This window comes from Cricetulus griseus, chromosome 7 (assembly GCF_003668045.3).
Source record: "Cricetulus griseus strain 17A/GY chromosome 7, alternate assembly CriGri-PICRH-1.0, whole genome shotgun sequence".
NCBI lineage: Eukaryota > Metazoa > Chordata > Mammalia > Rodentia > Cricetidae > Cricetulus > Cricetulus griseus.
In genome coordinates, this window is record NC_048600.1 from 3,386,447 (window position 1) to 3,404,924 (window position 18,478).

Here is an 18,478-nt window from a genome sequence, read left to right on the forward strand (position 1 = left end):
GAGGAAGGACAGTTGTTGGTCCAAAAGGGGCTGCTCCCTTTGCTGCCATGCCTCCTGCTTTCAGTGGCTTTCACATACATTTGCCACTGGTAATTGGTTCAGGCGAGAGTGCAAATCTCATCCTTACTACATTTCAGTTCTCTGCAGATCTTTTTGGGGGCACGTGTGCTTTTCAGCCTACGCAGCTGATAAGAGGCCCTCCTCACAGTAGACTTGACTGTCTACCTTGTTCAGCCACGTTTCTAGGCCATCACCAAATCTGGTCTTACCGGGACTCAGAGAATGAGGATCACAGAGAATTAGGGACTGCGGGGACTTACCTGTGCTGGCAAAAGCCACAAACTCAAACTCCGTGATGCTACGGTGGATTGCCTACTGGACACGGAGTAGCCAACCGCCTAGGTTTCACTTTTAAAGGGGCAGGGCTTGTTTGCACTCAGTATACTTCGGTTTCGGGTTCCAAACGCAGTGAAGCGAGGCGAGGCGAGCCAGGTTCCAGAGCTGCACTGCGGTTTCCGGACAGCAGGAATGGGCACTCTGTGGGCTCCCGCAGGACGTGGCGGGGAGGGGTTGGTTAAGTTCCCTGGGGAACTGCTGGACCCCTCACATCCGCCAGGGGGCAGCGTGTTCTTGCGCCGGGCAGGGGTAAGGAGTGAAGAGCCTGGGCAGACCACCGGGAACAGGTGCGGGGGGGGGGGCAGTCTTCACAGTAGGGAACAGTGAGGACAAAGGGGAACTCGGACCCAGGAAGCAGGAGGGAGTCAAAGGGCAGTGTTCCCCCTCCCTGGCACACCTGCCCTGACACCTATGTCTTTGAACAAGCCTCACCCACCTGTGGTCTCTGCACCTTCCTGTAACTCCTCCCCATTTTTCCTGCCCCTTGGGCTCACCTCCTACTTTTAACCTCCCCACACTTCATAGCCACCTTGACACGCACCTGCCCTTGGCAGCCACACACCTGTTGGAGCTCTTCATGCTTCAACGGCATCTCCTCACAAATTTTCTGTGGAGCCAGGGCCTACTCAGACTAGCCAGGACCACTCTACCCATCTGTTTTGAAGGCTGTCTGTGACACCAATGCCAGCCCAAGTCCTCTGGTAGTCCAGAGAAGTTTCATCGGGCTCTTCTGAGACAGAGATTTGGAGGTGAGACCTTCATGCAGGGAGCGGAGGAGGCATGATAGGCTCGCCTCCATTTGCCCACCAGGCCCAGAAAAAGAATTTGGAGCTAGGGACACTAAAGGACTCCCCAGTTTCATTTTTCTATGGACGGCCTCCTGGAAGAGGGGACTTAGCTCAGAGAAGAGAGGCTGTTTGGATCAGGGTCCTTGAGAGCAGAGCATAGGAGTGGCCTTTTGGGAATGGAGTGCTCCTGGGACCTGTTGGGTGGCTCCCAGGCTTCTAAGGCCTCGAAAATTATTATGGGTTTTGTATTGAGTGACCCACGTTTTGATGAATTTTGGGGCTGGTGAATGAGGGTAGGCAGGCAGCTATGGGGTGGCTGGTGAATTACTCAAGGTAGAGAATGCAGGGAATGGGTTACAGAGCTGCTGCTGGAGGGAGCTTCTGAGGCCTGGGAACCAGATGGTTTGTTCTACCCCATGTGATCACGAGTAACTTACCAGTCGTTTTCAGACCGAAGGGTGCTGGGGGACAACAAAACACCTGCCAAGCAGCAAAGACAAAAGGGTGTGTTGATTTATCCACGTCCTGTGATTACTATCACAAAGCAGGTGAGGTGCGGAGAAAGAAGTCATAAGACTGTATCTGTCCTCCTAAGGTCACTAGGGAAGGCTAGACGCTCAAGTCAGGGTCTCTTTGGACTCCAGCAGTGGAGACCTGCTTCTGTCTCAAACCAGAGCAGCCCAGCTGCCCTTTCTACCCACAAAAGCCCCAAGGGTGAAGATTTAAAGACAAGTAGTGTTTTGTGCTGTCCAGTTCTCTTCCTCCTGGGCTGCAGAGCCAGGGCAGCAGCGGCCAGCTCTGAGAGCCAGGGGAAAGAGTACAGCCTGGCTGGTGAGGGTGTGGAGGGGGCTCCGCGGCCACCAGCTGGTTTCGAGGCTAGCGGGGCCGCGCGTTCCCCGAGCACCCGGGACGGGCGAGGCCGGGAGGCTTGGGCGCGCTCCGGGAAGCCGCTGGTGTGAAGGGTGGAAGCACGGCGAGGGTTAAGCTGCGAGCCCGGCGGGCACGTGCGCGGATTGGAGCAAAGTTTCGGGGAGGGGCGGGGCATGGGGAGGACTGGGGCTCGCAGATTGGCCGGAAGTTGTGCGGGGGCGGAGCTCACGGCTGCTCCGCGCTCGCTCCGGGAGAGTTGACAAAGCCCCGCAGGGAAGGACGCCTCGCGGCGCGGCGCCCGGGCCCCTCGCCCCGCTGCCCCTCGCCCCGGCCCGCGCCTAGCCCCGCCGTTTACTCTCGTGGACAGCGCACCCCGCGCCCCAGCCCGGCCCCAGCCGCCAGCGCTCAGGTAGCGCCGCCCCGCCCAGGCCGGGCCGGGGGCGCGGGGGGCGGGATGCGGCGCCCGGGGCAGCGATGACCGCGGCGCGCTACTCGCGGGCCCGGCCCTGACCCTGCTGCCTGCCTGCCGCGCACCCGCGTGCCGATCCCTGTCTAGGTGAGCCGGGCTGTACGTCCGCGACCCCCGGAGGGAGGGCTGGCGTGGGTCCGAGTGCGGGCAGCGGAGGGCAGAGCCGCGATCCCTTTGCGGGGTGGGGGCCGGGCTCCCGCTGCGGCTGCTCCTGTGGGGCCCGCGCCCTGCCCCGCGCCCCGCCCCCGCCCGCGCCCCACGTGGGCCCCCCCCCCAGCGCAAATTTGTCCGCTAATGGCGCAGGCGATTATCTGCGGGGCCGCTCGGTGTTGTGTGTCCCGCGGGCAGGGCCGGAGTTACAAGCGCCAGGAATCCAGACGGTGTTTTGAGAGGGGGCGGCGGGGGCGGCTGGTAATTAGTGTAAACCCTTTGTCTGCCTTTGATACGCTCAGCGTCTACGCGCCTCGCTTCCTTTGCCTGGAGCTCAGCGCCGAGGGTGGCTGGACCCCGGCTCTGCGGCCACGACCTGGGTCTTGTCGGCCCGAGCCCTGAGCCCTGAGCCCTGAGCCCTGAGCCCTGAGCGGCGTCCAGTCCAGCTCGCAGTGACCGCGCCCCTACTCCAGGTTCGGCCGGCGAGATGACGCGGAGCCCGGCGCTGCTCCTGCTGCTGCTGCTGCCGCCGTTGCTACTGGGGGCCCTCCCGTCGGCTGAGGCGGCGCGAGGTGAGTCCTGGCGCCCAGTCTGGCGCTCTGGCCTCGGCAGCGCCGCCCCTTTCCCGCCAGCCCTGAACCCTGCCACAGTGCCCGCCTGGCACACTCCTCCCCTCCTTGTCTGCCCGGTCGCAGCGGGCTCCCACTCCTGATCCTTAACCCCAAGTATTGCCTGCTTCACATGGCGCCAGCTCACTACTCATGGGGTTACCTGGCTCACACTCTGGTACCCGAAGCTCATCCTCCCTCCTTGGCTGATACCTCACCCAAAGGGCCCCCAAATCACTTAACTTGTTGGCCAAGTGTGATCTTGCCCAGGTCTCCTCCAGGATACTCTCATAATCTTGCATACACATAATTTCAGGTGCATTTCTAGGTGGAGGGCAGGTGGTCACCCCATAGTTTCTTGGAGAGTGGACTCTTTGGCCACAGAATGCCTGATTGGGTCCCTGGGAACCTGTAGAGACTCACACAGTGGTTAGCTGAATGTAGACAGTGTTGGTGATAATCTTGATGATTGGAGCTCACCCTGATCCATCCCTCAGCTGACCCAGCTCTGGACCCTTGGCTGGCTTATCAATTACAGGTAGCATAGTGTAGAGGCTGGGGGGTCCCCAGAACGCCCAGTGAGGGTTGGTCTCTGAGAAAGACACATGAAGATATTAGACCTCAGGGCCACACACCACTTTGTTGTAGCATACACCACGCTACAGCTTTGACACAGCCTTACCCATTAGATGTCCTGTGGAGAGCTCTGCCCTAGACTCAGCCCTGGCAAAGGGAATCCATAGCTGATGAATGATACATGCCCATGGATTTTTGCCTGCCGTGTTCTAGTGTCACGGGACATGGTGCTGGCCTCCCCTATGGTTAGGCAGGACTTGCGGCCAGGCGGGCACTTTGGGTGTGTTGGCCATTCAGAGTTGTCCTTGCTCTGTCCACCAGTCCTCTGAGGCTTCGCATCTCCTCCCCCCGCCACCAGCGCGGGCGCACTGAGCCCAACCTGGCCTTATATGGCCACGTTTGGTGTTGGGCCGCGGGTGGCGGCCCAGGTGGGCCTTATGCCACTATTACACCCCCCCTTCTGCTTGGGGACTGGCTGGCCGGGAGAGTAGGGGCTGTCCAGGCACAGCTGGGCTGGACAGTGTCCTGGGCATGAAGGCACTTGGGCCATGCTGAGTGAGTTGTCTCTTCACTCCCCAACTGGTGGTCCAGTCTTTGATTTCTCTTTTATCTGGATAACCCCCATCCCTGCACCTGCCTCTTCTTTGGCTGGTCAGCCAGGGAGGCTCTGAAGGCTTCTGCTTTGCCATGATCCTTGGCTGGACCTTCAGGCTGATTGATGGGTGGCAATGGGCAAGCAGCACCCTACCTTTTTGCTGATGGCCCTACAGGGGCCACCACTTCTGCCTTGTCTCCCTTGGTTACAGCCTTTAGACTGAGCCTTATATCTGGCCCTGGCTATGCTTGTGAAGGGCTCTGGCCAGCATTAGGGAGCTGGAAAGAGCTGTCTTCCAAGGGCAAGGGCCCTGTGGTTGGGGAGGAAGAATGGCGTTTCCTGAATTATGCTGACTTCTTCCTTCAGGCGCAATCTGGACTGGAGGGGCAAAGTTATTCCAAATGCATTCCTTCTCCATTGGTTCTTCCGTGAGTAGGCCCAATTTCTATCTTAAGATGGGCCAGAGAACTGCATGTAGAGTTTGGGCTGTTTTGAAAGCCATTTCCCTGGGGTGTCACAGTTATTGGAATCCGTACATCTCTAGATTCGGATCATATTTTAAAAGTTCCCCTTTGCCCAAAGTTTCACAACGTTGGTCACAAAGTTTGCCTTAAGATATTTGCCCCCAAACTTGAAGAAAGATAAATTTTGGTTTACTCTGTTGTATTTCTCACAATGAGAATGTAAGTTTCAGAACAGAATACCATTCTCAAAGATAAGCCTGCAAGTGTAGGGCTTTCCAAGAAATGCCACCTCTGAGCTTTTATAAGGATGGTTCCAGGATCAGAATCTGAGCAGCCAGCACAGACTCCTGTCTTTTCACTCCTGTCTTTTGTGCCCAGCCTTTGTGTTTGGAGTGAGCTGGCCTTGATCGGCAGCTAGGGTGCCTGCCATGACTGTCCAGTGCAGCATAGTCTCAGCAGTCTGCTACAGCGCCGTGTCATAGAGAAGGAGGACATGAGATGCTGTGGGAGATGATGGCTGCCATTTGTGTGGAGCTGACCCTGGCTGTTAACCAGGCTGTAGGAGGCCTCTTTTCTTCACAGGCTGTGGCTGATCAGAGTGTGGCTGGAGTGAGGTGGATGTTCGGGAGCCAGGCCTAGCCCCTGCGAGGTAGGGATGTGGGCCAGCCTCCCATTCACATCTGGGGCCCTATTCCTGGAAGGGAAAATAAATCACTGTCCCCCTGGGGGTGGGGAGGGAGCTCTGAACAAAGTCGCCTTTGGCTAGGCCTGGAAATACAGTCCACAGGCTCCTTTATCCTTTGTGCAGGATCAATGGGCTGCTGGGCTCTCAGAGTTGCCTTTCACTCAGCCTGCCGTGTACTGTGGCCCTTACTAGGGAAATGTTGGTTTTTCCCCAGCTGAGGCCTCTAGTCTCTGGCTTTCCTGGCCTTGGCTCACTCTTTGCTGGTAGTGCCGGGGGCAGTTGGCTGTGGCCCAACAGCTCTGCTCCCCCTACTGGCCACCTGCCCTCTGTATAGTCAGGGCCTGATGCTTGGCCCATGGTGGCCTCTTCTTTCTCATTTTGCCTTAATGTGGTGACTTCAGAATACATAGGTATTAAGGTGTGTCTAAGTCCCTGTTCCCATACTTCATTGACACGCTCCTCTGCCTGCTACCTGCTCTTCTGACCAGTACTCCTGCCTACATCACAAGGAGGAAGAGATCAGGGGGGTTCCTGGGAATGGGGTAGGAGGGGCTAGAACCTCAGGCTGAGGTGCAGACAAAGTAGGCTTATGGGGGGGGGGTAGGCCTGGGAGAGGTAGACAGATGCGGCATGCCATTGGACAGCTGTTAAAAGCAAGAGTTTCCCACTAAGCAGGAAGTGCAACCCCTCTTTCCACCAGGAGTTTATTTCCTGAGAGATTTGTATGGGCTGCCAAGGGCCTGGAGAGCTAGTTGGTGGTGCCTCCAGTAGTGGGTGGGAAGAGAGCCATCTGCTGTTGTGGCTCAGGTGTGGGGCTGGACAGCAGGGGACGATTCCAGCCCTTGACAACAGTCCAGGGTGTCCCTCAGAGAACTTGGGTTTCTTGCTCAGGGAAGCTTCTGGTGGTAGCAGTGTGATATGGGCTAAGGCTCTATGCCACATATTGCTGCAGGCAACTGGGGCCCCTGGGGAGCCCTCACACCCTCAACTCTGTCCCCAAGAAATCTCTGTGTCAGCAGTGCTGTGGGATTTTGGATGGGTTTGCTTAGACTATCTGGATTAGGCTGTCCTAACATTCCTTCAGTCGTTGTAGGGGCTAGGTGGCATGTTGACTTAACACTTGACCTCTGTCTCAGCAGCTTGGGGTCCAGGAAATAGACTCATTGATAGATTTTGGATATCAGGGGCTTCTAGGATCAGAGTCAGGCCTGGTTTATGGACAGGAATCCTCTGGTTTCCCTAACTTGAAGCTAGACTATTGCCCAACAAACTAGTGTTTGTGAGAAGAGGGTCAGGGGCTGGATGTCCAGGTGAGCCCCCCTCAGTGGATCCTGAGGCAGTTACTTTCCATGGGTCGTGTGTATGTGGCTCCTATAGGGTGATGCCCTTAACTGATGTGGTCTTGGTGGGTCAGGGAGTGTCTAGGAGCTAGCAGTATATAGACATGGCAGCTGAGGTATTCCAGAGAGAGGTATAGACCTAGGGGACCAGGCTGTGCCTCCAGAGAACCCTCTCCTCCACAGCCTACTGGCTTGCCTAATTGCCACTGCTGGGCAACAGGCAAGCTAGCTCCACTAACTAGCTTGTTGGGGCATGATGTCTTTTTTGGGTTGCCTAGATGGCCTGGTTTCTAGGATAGCCACTTGCCTGGGTCCTGCCAATCTGGCTGCAGAGCCTGTGGGTCTGGCCCTTGGGTACCCTCAGTTTTTGCGAAGTCCTCTCACAGCACTGGGCCTGTGTGTTATTGGTCACAAATGTGCATCTGTGTGCGTGCGTGCGTGCGTGCGTGCGTGCGTGCGTATATGTCCATGCAGTTATATACCTTCAAGGATCTTGATCTCAAGACAAGACAGAGCCTGGCCCTGAACACTTAATGGGAAGTTGGGTCTTGTGACTTTCAAATGTACTCTTTCTTTTGAGGGGCATCTCTGCTATTTCCTGGGCTTTGGCCTCCCAGCATGTGCTGGCCCTAGAGGACTGTCTCTGGATTTCTCACCTGTCCCTGTCCTGGGGCTCCAGCTGTGAGTATTGTGGTATTTATGTCCTCAAAGCCCAGGGACAGTGCAGTGCCTTGATGGAGGCATGCCTTACCAGTCATTAGCCGGTAGGCCCATCGTCACTGGAAAGGTGCCTTGGCACCCCACCTGGGTTGGCTCTTACTATAACCCATCCAGGGTCTTGGAGCAAAATGTCTAGAGGGCCAGGTGAGCCTATTCCATCCTTCTATGGTTGAGACTCATCATTCTATACTCTGAGTCCCCTACTCAGCCACTTTGCATCTCCAGGAGGAGATTAGCTGAGCTAGCTGACCCAACCCCATAGCCACGCTCACTGCCTGGCCAGAGAATTCCTTTCAGGCCGGAAATTCCTAGGGCCATGCAGGGCTCACCAGGGCCAAGCTAGGCCTAAGCTGGTCAGATGGTTCTTACACACTCTTACTTTGTCCTGGGTCAGTTGCTGGCTGGTGCCTAGATAGCCCTTTGAGGAGGGGAGTTCAGGTCAGCAGACCTGGAACCCTATCTTTTAGCTGTGCCTGTTCCACTTTGCAGGCTTCAGGCCTGACCTTTTAGGCATTTCCCACTGTGGTCCCTAGTCTGGTATCTAGACCTGACACTAACTACCACATCCTTCAGGCTAAGAACTTCTACACAGACTGTGTCTCCTTCAGACGGTCCCCATGCTGTTCCCTCTTGGATTAATGTTTAGTTTGACCTGGCTGGGCCTGTATGGGTTTTTCAGAGGTATGGACATTGATGCCCTGGCCGTAGAAGTTGTGGAGAGACCAAAAGCTGGTATAGCTTCTTCCTTGGCCTGGGGCCTTAATGTTGTGAACCACTCCCACAGCCCCAGTGTTTGGTCTCCATGTTACCTATCAGAGGCCTGGACAAATCCACCTTCAGTTTACCTGTGTTCGCCTGCCTCCAGCCATCAGGTTCCAGTATGTGTTGAGCTTTCTCAGATCCTTTGGATTCCTAAAGGAGCCAGCCTGGGTGGGATGGTCAGACAAGCCCTGTTGGAAGTTCAGGCATGGCCATTTGCCCCCCCCCCACGCCTCTGCTCAGAACTGACCCCCCCACACACAGCTATCCTAAGGCAGAGTATGGAGAAGCCATGCCCCCATTGCCCTTGAGTTTCAAGTCCTTAGTTTCCTCACTGACTGAGTAGGGTGGAATTACTGTCCAGGTAGAACAAAGGGGGCTGTGTTTCCCGAGTTAAATATAGATCCAAGGTGGCCATATCATCGCCCAAATTCCCAGAATTCTAGGGGCTGGGCTTTCTCCTGAGAGCAGGGTCCTTATGTGTATTTCTGTAACAAGCTTGGGGGCCTAACCCCACAGTAGGGTACAGTGGAACCTAGGTGGGGGCAGGGCTAGCAGGGTACTGTTTACTTTAGGATAAGGCTGGCTCCTCTGGCCGGTCTGTCGCCAGCCTGTCCCCCAGCAGTATATGCAGGCAGGCTCCAAGGGCCAAGCTTCCGGCCATCTGGTGATCACTTAAGCCCTGTCCCTCAGCAGTGGTCATGGCAGGGCGCCTGCCTCTGGGTACCCCTTTTTCTAGGCTTTGCTTCCTCTGTCTGAGGCCAGGAGGGGTTATGCTTCCTGAAGGCACAGTGAGGTTAGGTTTCTCTGGAGATCTTCCTATGTGGTATAAGGTGATAGATTAGTCTGGTCATTGGGCAGTCCCCAGGTATGCCCCCAAACACCTACAGGCAACTGAGTGTATATGTATATGCTTGCATGCGTAGGTTGGGCTTGGAGGCCCCAGATACCAGGCTGGTTGGGACCATGAGGCCAGGCAGGCCTCTGGCCAGCTTCTCACTGACCTGAAGCGTGGGAGGCACTGTGAATGGTGGGATTTCAGACAGTGGCAGGAGGCGGGCAGGGTTTCCTTGGAAACGTGGCTGGAATCTATGAAGGTATAGGGAAGGGCTCTCAGCAGCCTCTAACCCTGTAAACTGGATGCAGGAGGAGAGTTTTGAAACAACTATACTTGCATTGCCCTGTTGCCTCAGATGGTCTATGGACAGAACAGATTATGGGAGGGGTGGGCTGACAGCCCTCTTCCCACCTCTGCTCTTTCCCTTTCCAGAGGGAGCCATGAAGAAAGGTGAGGGAGCGGGCTGATGCTGAGAGCTTAGTTGGTAACAGCTTCAGGCCCAGGGCAGGGACAAGGGGAACTGAGTGGAAGGGGTATGGGGCTTGGAGAAGAGGGTCTCAGACACATGGGAAAGGTTTGTGCCATGTGGGTGTAAGTCCAAGTAGAGGTGTAGGAGGACCTATTCTTCCATGGCTCCCTGCCCCACTGAGCATGAGTTTCACTGGAGAACTGGCCCTTGGGATGACTGTTCTTCCGCCTCCTTAGAACCCACCTTAGTACTTCAGGATGGGCCCCGAGAGGTGGGTGCACCACAGGAAGTTGGAAAGCAGCCTCCCGGAGTGCGAAGACACCCACAGAAGCATCCCTGGGCTAAAGGTGGCCACATAGCTAGGGCGATTGCATGGTGAGGAAGTCCAGCCGGCCGTGAGAAACCACGCGCCCCCGGGCCCCGTGCAGCATCACTGCTGAGCGTGCACAGACTGCCTGTTGGCACCATTGTGCTCAGTTAACCTTGTGTTCTCTGCCCAGAGCTGTCCTTGATGGAATTCGTTGATGTGCTGGTAGACGCCTCTCACTAACAGTTTAGAGATGTGACGTGTGTGTGCGATGGGGGACTGTAGGTGCCTCTCTTTGTTTAGAGGTGACCCTGGGACAGTCTCTGGTGCATAACTACAGTTCCCACCAGCTCATCCTCCCTCATGAGATCACTTTTCCTGCAGTCCTACATTCCGTATTCATCCCCCCAGAAAAGTGGCCACTGTCTGCCTGCGGCACCCAGTCACACTCCTGTCCCTGCATTCCAATCCAGAAATACCTTGATGGTTGGGGCTGAGGGGAAGGATGCTTGGTGTGGGTTGGTGAGATTGGGAATGTGTTTCTGATAGTTAGAGTTATGGGTCCCAGGAATTGGCCTTTTCTGGGATGGTCTTGATTTTGGGACTTGAGCCTCTGCTATGTGCCCCTCCTGTGAACATCCTGTTGGGAGCTAATGACAGACTACCTCCCAGATATGACCTAGGGGCTATCACCCACATGGACAGGACCCAGTTGATTCTTCTTTATGAAGCAGGTCCCCTGAATGGAATCCAGGTAAGGTACTGAGTGCTTGTGCCCAGCCCTTGCTCACCCTGTGTATCCCAGGTACCCCTCTGAGCCCTAACCCTCTGGACACTTGTCCTTAGGGACACTTGTTGTGGAATTGTGTACCTGTGAGGTCCAGCCACTTGGCAGGTCAGGGCTCCCGGGTTGATAGCCCAGAGCAGATTCTGTCTCTGAACTCAGATACAGAGCACATAAGCAGGACAACCAGTTCATACCTGGGGCACATACATCTGTCCCTCACTGATGAGCATATATGGCAATGAGTACTGGCAGATGTACACCTGGCTGTTTTCCCTGGGTGGTTGCTCCTGCTGACCCATTTCCATCTGAAACAGGTGTAAGGTGGCTCTCCCTTGCACAGTGAGCAGCAGGAACATAAGATACCATATGAGGCTGTGTGTGCAGAAAAAGAGACTAGCCAAAAGCCTCTTCTGTTGACCTGTTCCTGTGGTCTCCTCGTTTCTGACCTGGGAACATGAGGTCCTCTCTGGTGAGACAAAGGATGGCCCTGTTTTCTTGGTTTGAAATTTTAAAACTATTATTGACTTAGGCTGTGTCCTGACCCCTCTGGCCTATTCTTCTAACTTCTCTGGGAGGCTGCCTGCTATGGTGATGCACTAGCAAGGTGCTTGGGACTGACACAGTGTTATGTGTTGTACATGGACTGCTGTGTTTGGGAAGTAGGGTTCATGTTTGGGGCCTCCTCTGCCATACCAAACAGACTTCCTTAGTGGAGTCCAGGTGGGGTTCCCAGAACCTGTGTCAAGCCTTTACTCCCCTCATGTGTTTCCCCAACCAAACCCTCTAACTCCTGCAGGACCCCCAAGAATGGCAGACAAGGTGGCTCCACGGCAGGTGGCCCGCCTGGGCCGCACTGTTCGGCTGCAGTGCCCGGTGGAGGGGGACCCACCACCGTTGACCATGTGGACCAAAGATGGCCGCACAATCCACAGTGGCTGGAGCCGCTTTCGTGTGCTGCCCCAAGGGCTGAAGGTGAAGGAGGTGGAAGCCGAGGATGCGGGTGTTTATGTGTGCAAGGCCACCAACGGCTTTGGCAGCCTCAGCGTCAACTATACTCTCATCATTATGGGTCAGTGGTGCATGAGTCAGAGGTTATGGTGGGGCCAGTATTGGCTGGGCACAAGGTGTACAGCAGACCCACCTGGATTCTTCCTTCCACCCTGTTTGTCCAGCCTGCACCAAATCCACCTAGACATAGACAGGATCCAGGAGGTCCTCCCTATCTATGTTTACAGCCTGAGCCCAGCTTAGGCCTTAGGCCTTTCCTTCCAGGTGGCAGAAATGGATAGGGTGTGGGGAGGGGGAGCTGCTGGGTGGGGTAGGGTGGAGTGGGCTGAGGACTTGGCAGGGCAACCCTTGGCAGCCATGACTTTGAGACTCAGATTTCAGAGTTCAGAGGGACCGCAAGAAGTGAATGGCCTCTGTTCTCTTCTGTCCCTGGCGCCCAGTTGGTAGGGAATGGGCAGGTGTCTTTGGTCACACACCCTCCATACATTGGTAGCAGGCATGGCTCACCTTCTTTGCTGGGCTCCCTAGTATGGGGCCCTGGGCCAGGATGACTCTCTTTGCAGTGGAGGTCTAAGGTGGTGGCCTGGGACAGCCTGGTCCTTGGTCCCACGCTGGGTGGAAGAGGCGGCTATCATAGGGCAGTGGGGGGGAGGCATTCCCGTATCACACCCTGCCCCCCATCACTGCCCAGTACAGGCCCCAAGGCCTTCTCAGGGTTTGGAATGGGAATATTGCGGCTGTCCACCCTCCCTACCCCCATCCTTTCAAAGAGGATGATGACCAGGCGGTATGTAAGCCATGTCTCTGTACCAAGCACTCGGCCCCTTGATGTGGGCTAGGGTTACTGCAGCTGCTGGCTGGGCCTGGCCCCCTCCTCCCAGGCCCTGCAGACCCCCCGGAGCCAGGATGGGGGGCGGCTCTCCAGTCCCACCATGCCTATCAGGGTCACCTGCACCCAGGGAGGGGGCTGGCAGGCAGCCATTGCCCAGCTGTCCCTGAATCCTGACATGTGGGTGTGTCCATGGCCTCTGCTTGGGTTCTAGGGCTGTCTTAGCCAGGCCATGCTGGACACTGGTAAGGGGCTCCCCTGTACCCATGACCTGATCTCCCTATGACATGTTTCTCTACAGATGATGTCAATCCAGGAAAGGAGAGCCCTGGACCAGGTGGCTCTTCTGGGGGCCAGGAGGACCCAGCCAACCAGCAGTGGGGTATGTATGGGATAGGGAGACTGTGTGCTTGGAATAGGGTGGTGACCATCCTCCTGGCGCCCTCACATAACCTTCCTCACTGACCTTGATGCTGCCCCTGCCCCACAGCACGGCCTCGCTTCACGCAGCCCTCCAAGATGAGGCGCCGGGTGATTGCACGGCCTGTAGGTAGCTCCGTGCGGCTCAAGTGTGTGGCCAGTGGGCACCCACGGCCAGACATCATGTGGATGAAGGATGACCAGACCTTGACACGCCCAGAGGCCAGTGAGCACAGGAAGAAGAAGTGGACACTGAGTTTGAAGAACCTGAGGCCTGAAGACAGTGGCAAATACACATGCCGTGTATCCAACCGGGCAGGTGCCATCAATGCCACCTACAAAGTGGATGTAATCCGTGAGTGCTGGGTCTGGGGTAGGATAAGGGCCTGTGGTGCCTAGAGCTCTGTTGACGTTTATCTGTCCCTGCCATAGAGCGGACCCGCTCCAAGCCTGTGCTCACAGGGACACACCCTGTGAACACAACGGTGGACTTTGGGGGAACCACATCCTTGCAGTGCAAGGTTCGCAGTGATGTGAAGCCTGTGATCCAGTGGCTGAAGCGGGTAGAGTACGGCTCTGAGGGCCGCCACAACTCCACTATTGACGTGGGGGGCCAGAAGTTTGTGGTGTTGCCCACTGGTGATGTGTGGTCACGGCCTGATGGCTCCTACCTCAACAAGCTGCTCATCTCTCGGGCCCGGCAGGATGATGCTGGCATGTACATCTGCCTGGGCGCAAACACCATGGGCTACAGTTTTCGTAGCGCCTTCCTCACTGTGTTACCAGGTGTGTGTGGGCTGCCCACCCCATGCTCACTCTCAGTCCCTGTCATTGGTCTGGGCTGTCCTGGGGTCTCCCTGTCCTTTCTCCTTCCCTGTGGGCCATCCTTGCCTCATAGGGAGTCCAGGGGTGCTGTCCATGTAGTTCACACTTGGGCTGGCTGAACAGTTAGTGTAACAACCTTCCCTTCCCTACTCCTCTTCTTGATCTGTCTTGCAGACCCCAAACCTCCAGGACCTCTTGTGGCTCCTTCATCTTCAACCACAAGCCTGCCATGGCCTGTGGTGATTGGTATCCCGGCTGGTGCTGTCTTTATCCTGGGCACTGTGCTGCTCTGGCTTTGCCAGGCCAAGAAGAAGCCTTGTGCCCCTGCATCTGCGCTTCCTGTGCCTGGGCATCGTCCCCCAGGGGCATCCCGAGACCGAGGTGGGGACAAAGATCTGTCCTCATTAGCCGTGGGCCTGTGTGAGGAGCATGGATCCACCATGGCCCCCCAGCATGTCCTAGCTTCTGGCTCAACTGCCGGCCCCAAGCTGTACCCCAAGCTGTACACAGATGTGCACACACACACGCACACACACACATGCACACATACCCTTTCGTGTGGAGGGCAAGGTTCACCGGCCCCAGCATGTCCACTGTCAGTGCTAAATGCAGCAAATCTCCAAGCACTGTGCCCTGAGGTAGGCATATGGGGGCCAAGGCAACAGGTTGGGAGGATTGAAAGCAATGGAGGAAGAGTATCCTAGGGCCCTGTGGTAGGCACTCACATATTTGGTCATATAGATGTGTGTACTGCCAGGTGAACATACACCAAGACAGCCAAACCCACAAACAAACATTTACAAATGCAAATGTGTGTTCATGTGCACACACAACCCTGGAAGCCTTCGGGAGGATTTGTTGTGTGACTTTGCAGTGACATGTAGCGATGGCTAGGTGAAGGAATCTCCCTCAAGTCTTAGTGGTCATGGCCACTCCCCCACCCCTGCCTACCTGTGCCCCTGCCTGGCCTTGGAGGCTACTGTTGCCTCCATGTATGCTGGGTGCCCAGGAGTCTACCAGCATCCTGGATGGGTTGAGCAGTTCGACCATGCCCGGAGGTTTGAGTCACCCTCCCCTTGCTAGAGAGAAGGGCCTCAATATTTATATTTAAGAAGTAAAATAATATTAATGATGATGTAAGGAAGGCTGGGACACAGGAACTCTGGCCTGCCCTGGGGCCTAGGACCTGCCTGGTCTTGTGGTTACATTGGGTATCCTCACTGTCCATGGTTGCCTGGCCTCTGTAATTTTATATAGAGTTTGGGCTGAAGCCTCATATATTTAATTTATTTTGTTAAACAAGAAAGTGCCTCCTTTTTCTCATTCTGGTGTTTGAACCTGGGGTTGGTCTGTGTGTTTTTGCCAGTGAGCACACAAGTGCTCACTTTTGTGTCTGCTTGCATATATTTACTGGTATGTGTGTGTTAGCTTGCATGTACACACAAGCTGAGGCTGTGCCTATGTGTCTTCCCTCTATGGAAGCTCCCGCCTTGCTTGGGATTTCCTAGGCCTCAGGCTTGGGATTCTCTCGGCTTTGTCTTCTGTGGGACCTTGGATTTCTGAGCCTCATGGTGTACCAGGAGTGGCTGCAGCAGGTGGTGTGAGGTGTGTTTGCATCACTCTGGGGCCTGTTCAGAGTGGCGCTCTACACATCTGTCTGAGTACTATCACCTCTGTTCTGTGTATGCCCCTGCCCTTAGCGGGGAACCTACTTTTTGTTGTTCCATTTGTGTGTGTGTGTGTGTGTGTGTGTGTGTGTGTGTGTGTGTGTGTGTGTCCTTAGCAGGGAAGCTGGTAAGAGCTGGAGTAGGGTCAGGCCTAGGTCACAGTAACCTCTGTTCTTGGGACTCCAGCTGAGTGCCCTCCGAGGTACTCCTGTGGTGATATGTATAGCAGTTCTTTTGTCGTTTTGTTTTTTGAGACATGGTTTCTCCTCTGTGTAATAGCTCTGACTATCCTGGTGTTTGCTTTGTAGATCAGGTTGACCTTGAAAACTCACAAAGATCTGTCTGCCTCTGCCTCTGCCTCTGCCTCTGCCTCTGCCTCTGCCTCTGCCTCCTGAGTGCGGGACATCTCCAGCTCAGCTCTGGCAAAACCTCATGTGGATGCAATTGGCTCATCCCTGTAGAGGTGCATGCTTTCACCCCACTCTGTGCCCCAGTTGCTTTAACATTTTCAAAGAGGAAGTCATTATCTTGCCCATGTGTCCAGGGCTCTGCTGTGCCACATGGGTAGGAATCAATGACCTCTGTGTCTGTGAGGGCAGCCTGACAGTGTCCAAAATATGGTGCTTTAGATCTTGGCTGTACTGCTAGGAGGCACCTATCTATCCATCTATGTGGCCAGCTCTTCCCAGGGCCTGGGTCACCCGGACTCTCCGACTGCTCAGGCTTAGAGGGGATGGATGTGTGTTGAGTGTGGTGTGCTGCCGGAAGCTGGGGGCAAAATGCTTGTGGGGATGTGGGTTCAGAAGGAAAGGAGGGGCTGAAATAGCTCACCCCTCCTGTGGAAACTCTTCACATGGACATGTCCCTAGCCTTCCCTACTTCGAGGTCAGGAGGGGATACTGCTGTCCTTGGGGTGACCCAAAGGCGAGGCCAGGCATAGCGGCTTCTGACTGGAAGTCCTGTGAGAGGAGACTCAGTGAGTGGTGGGTGCATGAGGGATGCAGTAGGGAGCCGTGTCTGAGCCTTCATCTGACCCATCTTGGCAGTGATAAGCCGATTCACTGGGAAAGCCGGCAAACTTGAAAGGTTGGCTCAGACTGACACCCTTGGGTGTGACACCCCTCTCTCCTCCAGCTTCAAAGGATGTCCATGAGCTGCCCTGCAGCTGTCCCTGGGGGCAGGGAGGGGCTAATGCCCAGGGTAGCGTGGTAGTACAAAGGAGAGGGACATGGGCTGCCCCACCCTGCAGTCAGAGGATCTGGCTAGAGATCAGAGCCTTGCTCCAGGACTGGGACATGGCCACAGAGGACCTGTGACAGAAGAGAGGCACAGGGTAGTGATACCGCCACAGCACAGACTTGGCCAGGATATCAGGCAGGGCTCAGAAGAGCTGCCCTGATCTCTCAGATGTCACAAGGCTGGGCCATATGTAGCCAGGCTGGCCTTCAGGCATCAGGGACAGAGTGTGGTAACCTGGGCTGCAGTGTGGGGCACGGCTCTCCCCACAGCTCATGGTAGCATACCATGCAAATGCTTCTTGTGTCCTGGTAGAATAATGATCTCAGTCCAGCTTTGTGGTGCTGGAGCTACAGTTATAAAGTCTAGGAGAACTTGGCAGAACTCTTCTGAGATGTCTGTGTGGGGGGATGCAGGATGGCAGCCAGGGTCTCTCTCAGCTACTTGAAGACCCAGGTGTGTTTCTGTAGCACCCTACAGTCGAAGAGCTGACAGTTTATGTTATGGCCTCACAAGTCTCTTTCTGAGGAGGAATTTTTGTGAAGGGCATTATTGCCTCAGTCCATGGCTGGGGCTGACCAAGTACCTGGCTGTCATTTTGTTCCTCTGTTGCCTGAGCCAGCATCCAAGGACCCTGTATTGAGCTTGGGCAGGATAGCCATCCTTGGTGGTCAGGGTTCCTCAGAGAAAGAGTGGGAGGTCCCTGAGACTTCCCTGTGACAGCAACTCCAGCCTGCATAGGAGTTCCCTTGATCTAAAGAGGAGGGGGCTCTAATAGAACTGGAGACACAGTCAGTGAAACAGAAATGGATGCTAATCTGGTCCCAATTTTGGACCCTCTGACTAGTCTAGGACCTAGGCCTAACACTGTACAACTCCCACTTGGAGATAAGTGTCCCTTCACTGAGGGAGAGGGGTTCTGGTAAGCCTGCAAATCACTCAAGAACCATTACAACATGGAGAGGCTGAAACCCATGTGGAACCTTGTATGGCCTCACCTTATACCATGGCAGGCCAGGGATTTCTTCCTGTTTCATATTTGGGCCAAACCCCAGTTCTTCATCCTTCCCAGCCAGCATTTACCTAAGCAAGGTCACTGCCTGGCCATGCTCACATTCTCAGTTGTCCTGTCTCTGCCTTCTCTGGTCACTGTAAATCACTGGCTCCCCTGACATGGTCCCACCCACCAGGGCTCAGGTGGCTGTCCATGTTCTCCTCCCATCATGCCGCATCTGGGTATTAAAGCCTCCATGAGCCTTCTTCATCCTCACCTGGGCCCAGAGCCTCTCAGGCCAGCTGATGAGAAGTGTGGTACTCAGGAAACCCACCAAAACTAGTACAATACTCCTTGCCTCCCAGGAAGTATTGGGTGGTGGGCTTGTCATGTAACTCTGTACCTGAGTTGGAGGCTGCCTGTGCTTGGTGTCCAGGGTTACTTCTCTGGCCCTATAATCCTCAGCTAGGACCAGGCAAGGTATAGAGAGCATCCTGTGCCCCCTGGGAGTTTGGGGTTCCATAGGGCCTCTGAGGACTGGGAGCTGTGGGACCCTGGTTCCTCCTGGGACCTTACTGATAGGATTGCTGAGAGAGTTCCTGATCAGTGTCTCTGCTGGAAACAGTAGGCCTACAGGGGGATCCTCAGCAGTCTACTTACCCCTCCTCATGGTGCACA

At 55.5% G+C, this 18,478-nt stretch overlaps 1 protein-coding gene and 1 long non-coding RNA gene across 2 annotated transcripts in view; one reads left to right on the forward strand and one right to left on the reverse strand.

Moving 5' to 3' along the window:
• LOC113836726 overlaps positions 1 to 2,129 on the reverse strand; it is a 2,371-nt gene extending 242 nt beyond the window's left edge. Inside the window, exon 1 of the long non-coding RNA XR_003487189.2 lies at positions 321 to 2,129. This is a non-coding gene — a long non-coding RNA (uncharacterized LOC113836726). The remainder of the gene's footprint in view (positions 1 to 320) is intronic.
• A 340-nt stretch (positions 2,130 to 2,469) lies between these two features.
• Fgfrl1 (fibroblast growth factor receptor like 1) lies at positions 2,470 to 15,226 on the forward strand. Its single transcript, XM_027425973.2, is given in 8 exon segments — positions 2,470 to 2,610; positions 2,976 to 3,245; positions 11,618 to 11,890; positions 12,960 to 13,040; positions 13,149 to 13,433; positions 13,511 to 13,864; positions 14,078 to 14,454; positions 14,456 to 15,226. Coding segments are annotated over 7 exon segments (1,509 nt in total). The 5' UTR covers positions 2,470 to 2,610; positions 2,976 to 3,160; the 3' UTR covers positions 14,510 to 15,226.
• Positions 15,227 to 18,478: the final 3,252 nt, after the last annotated feature.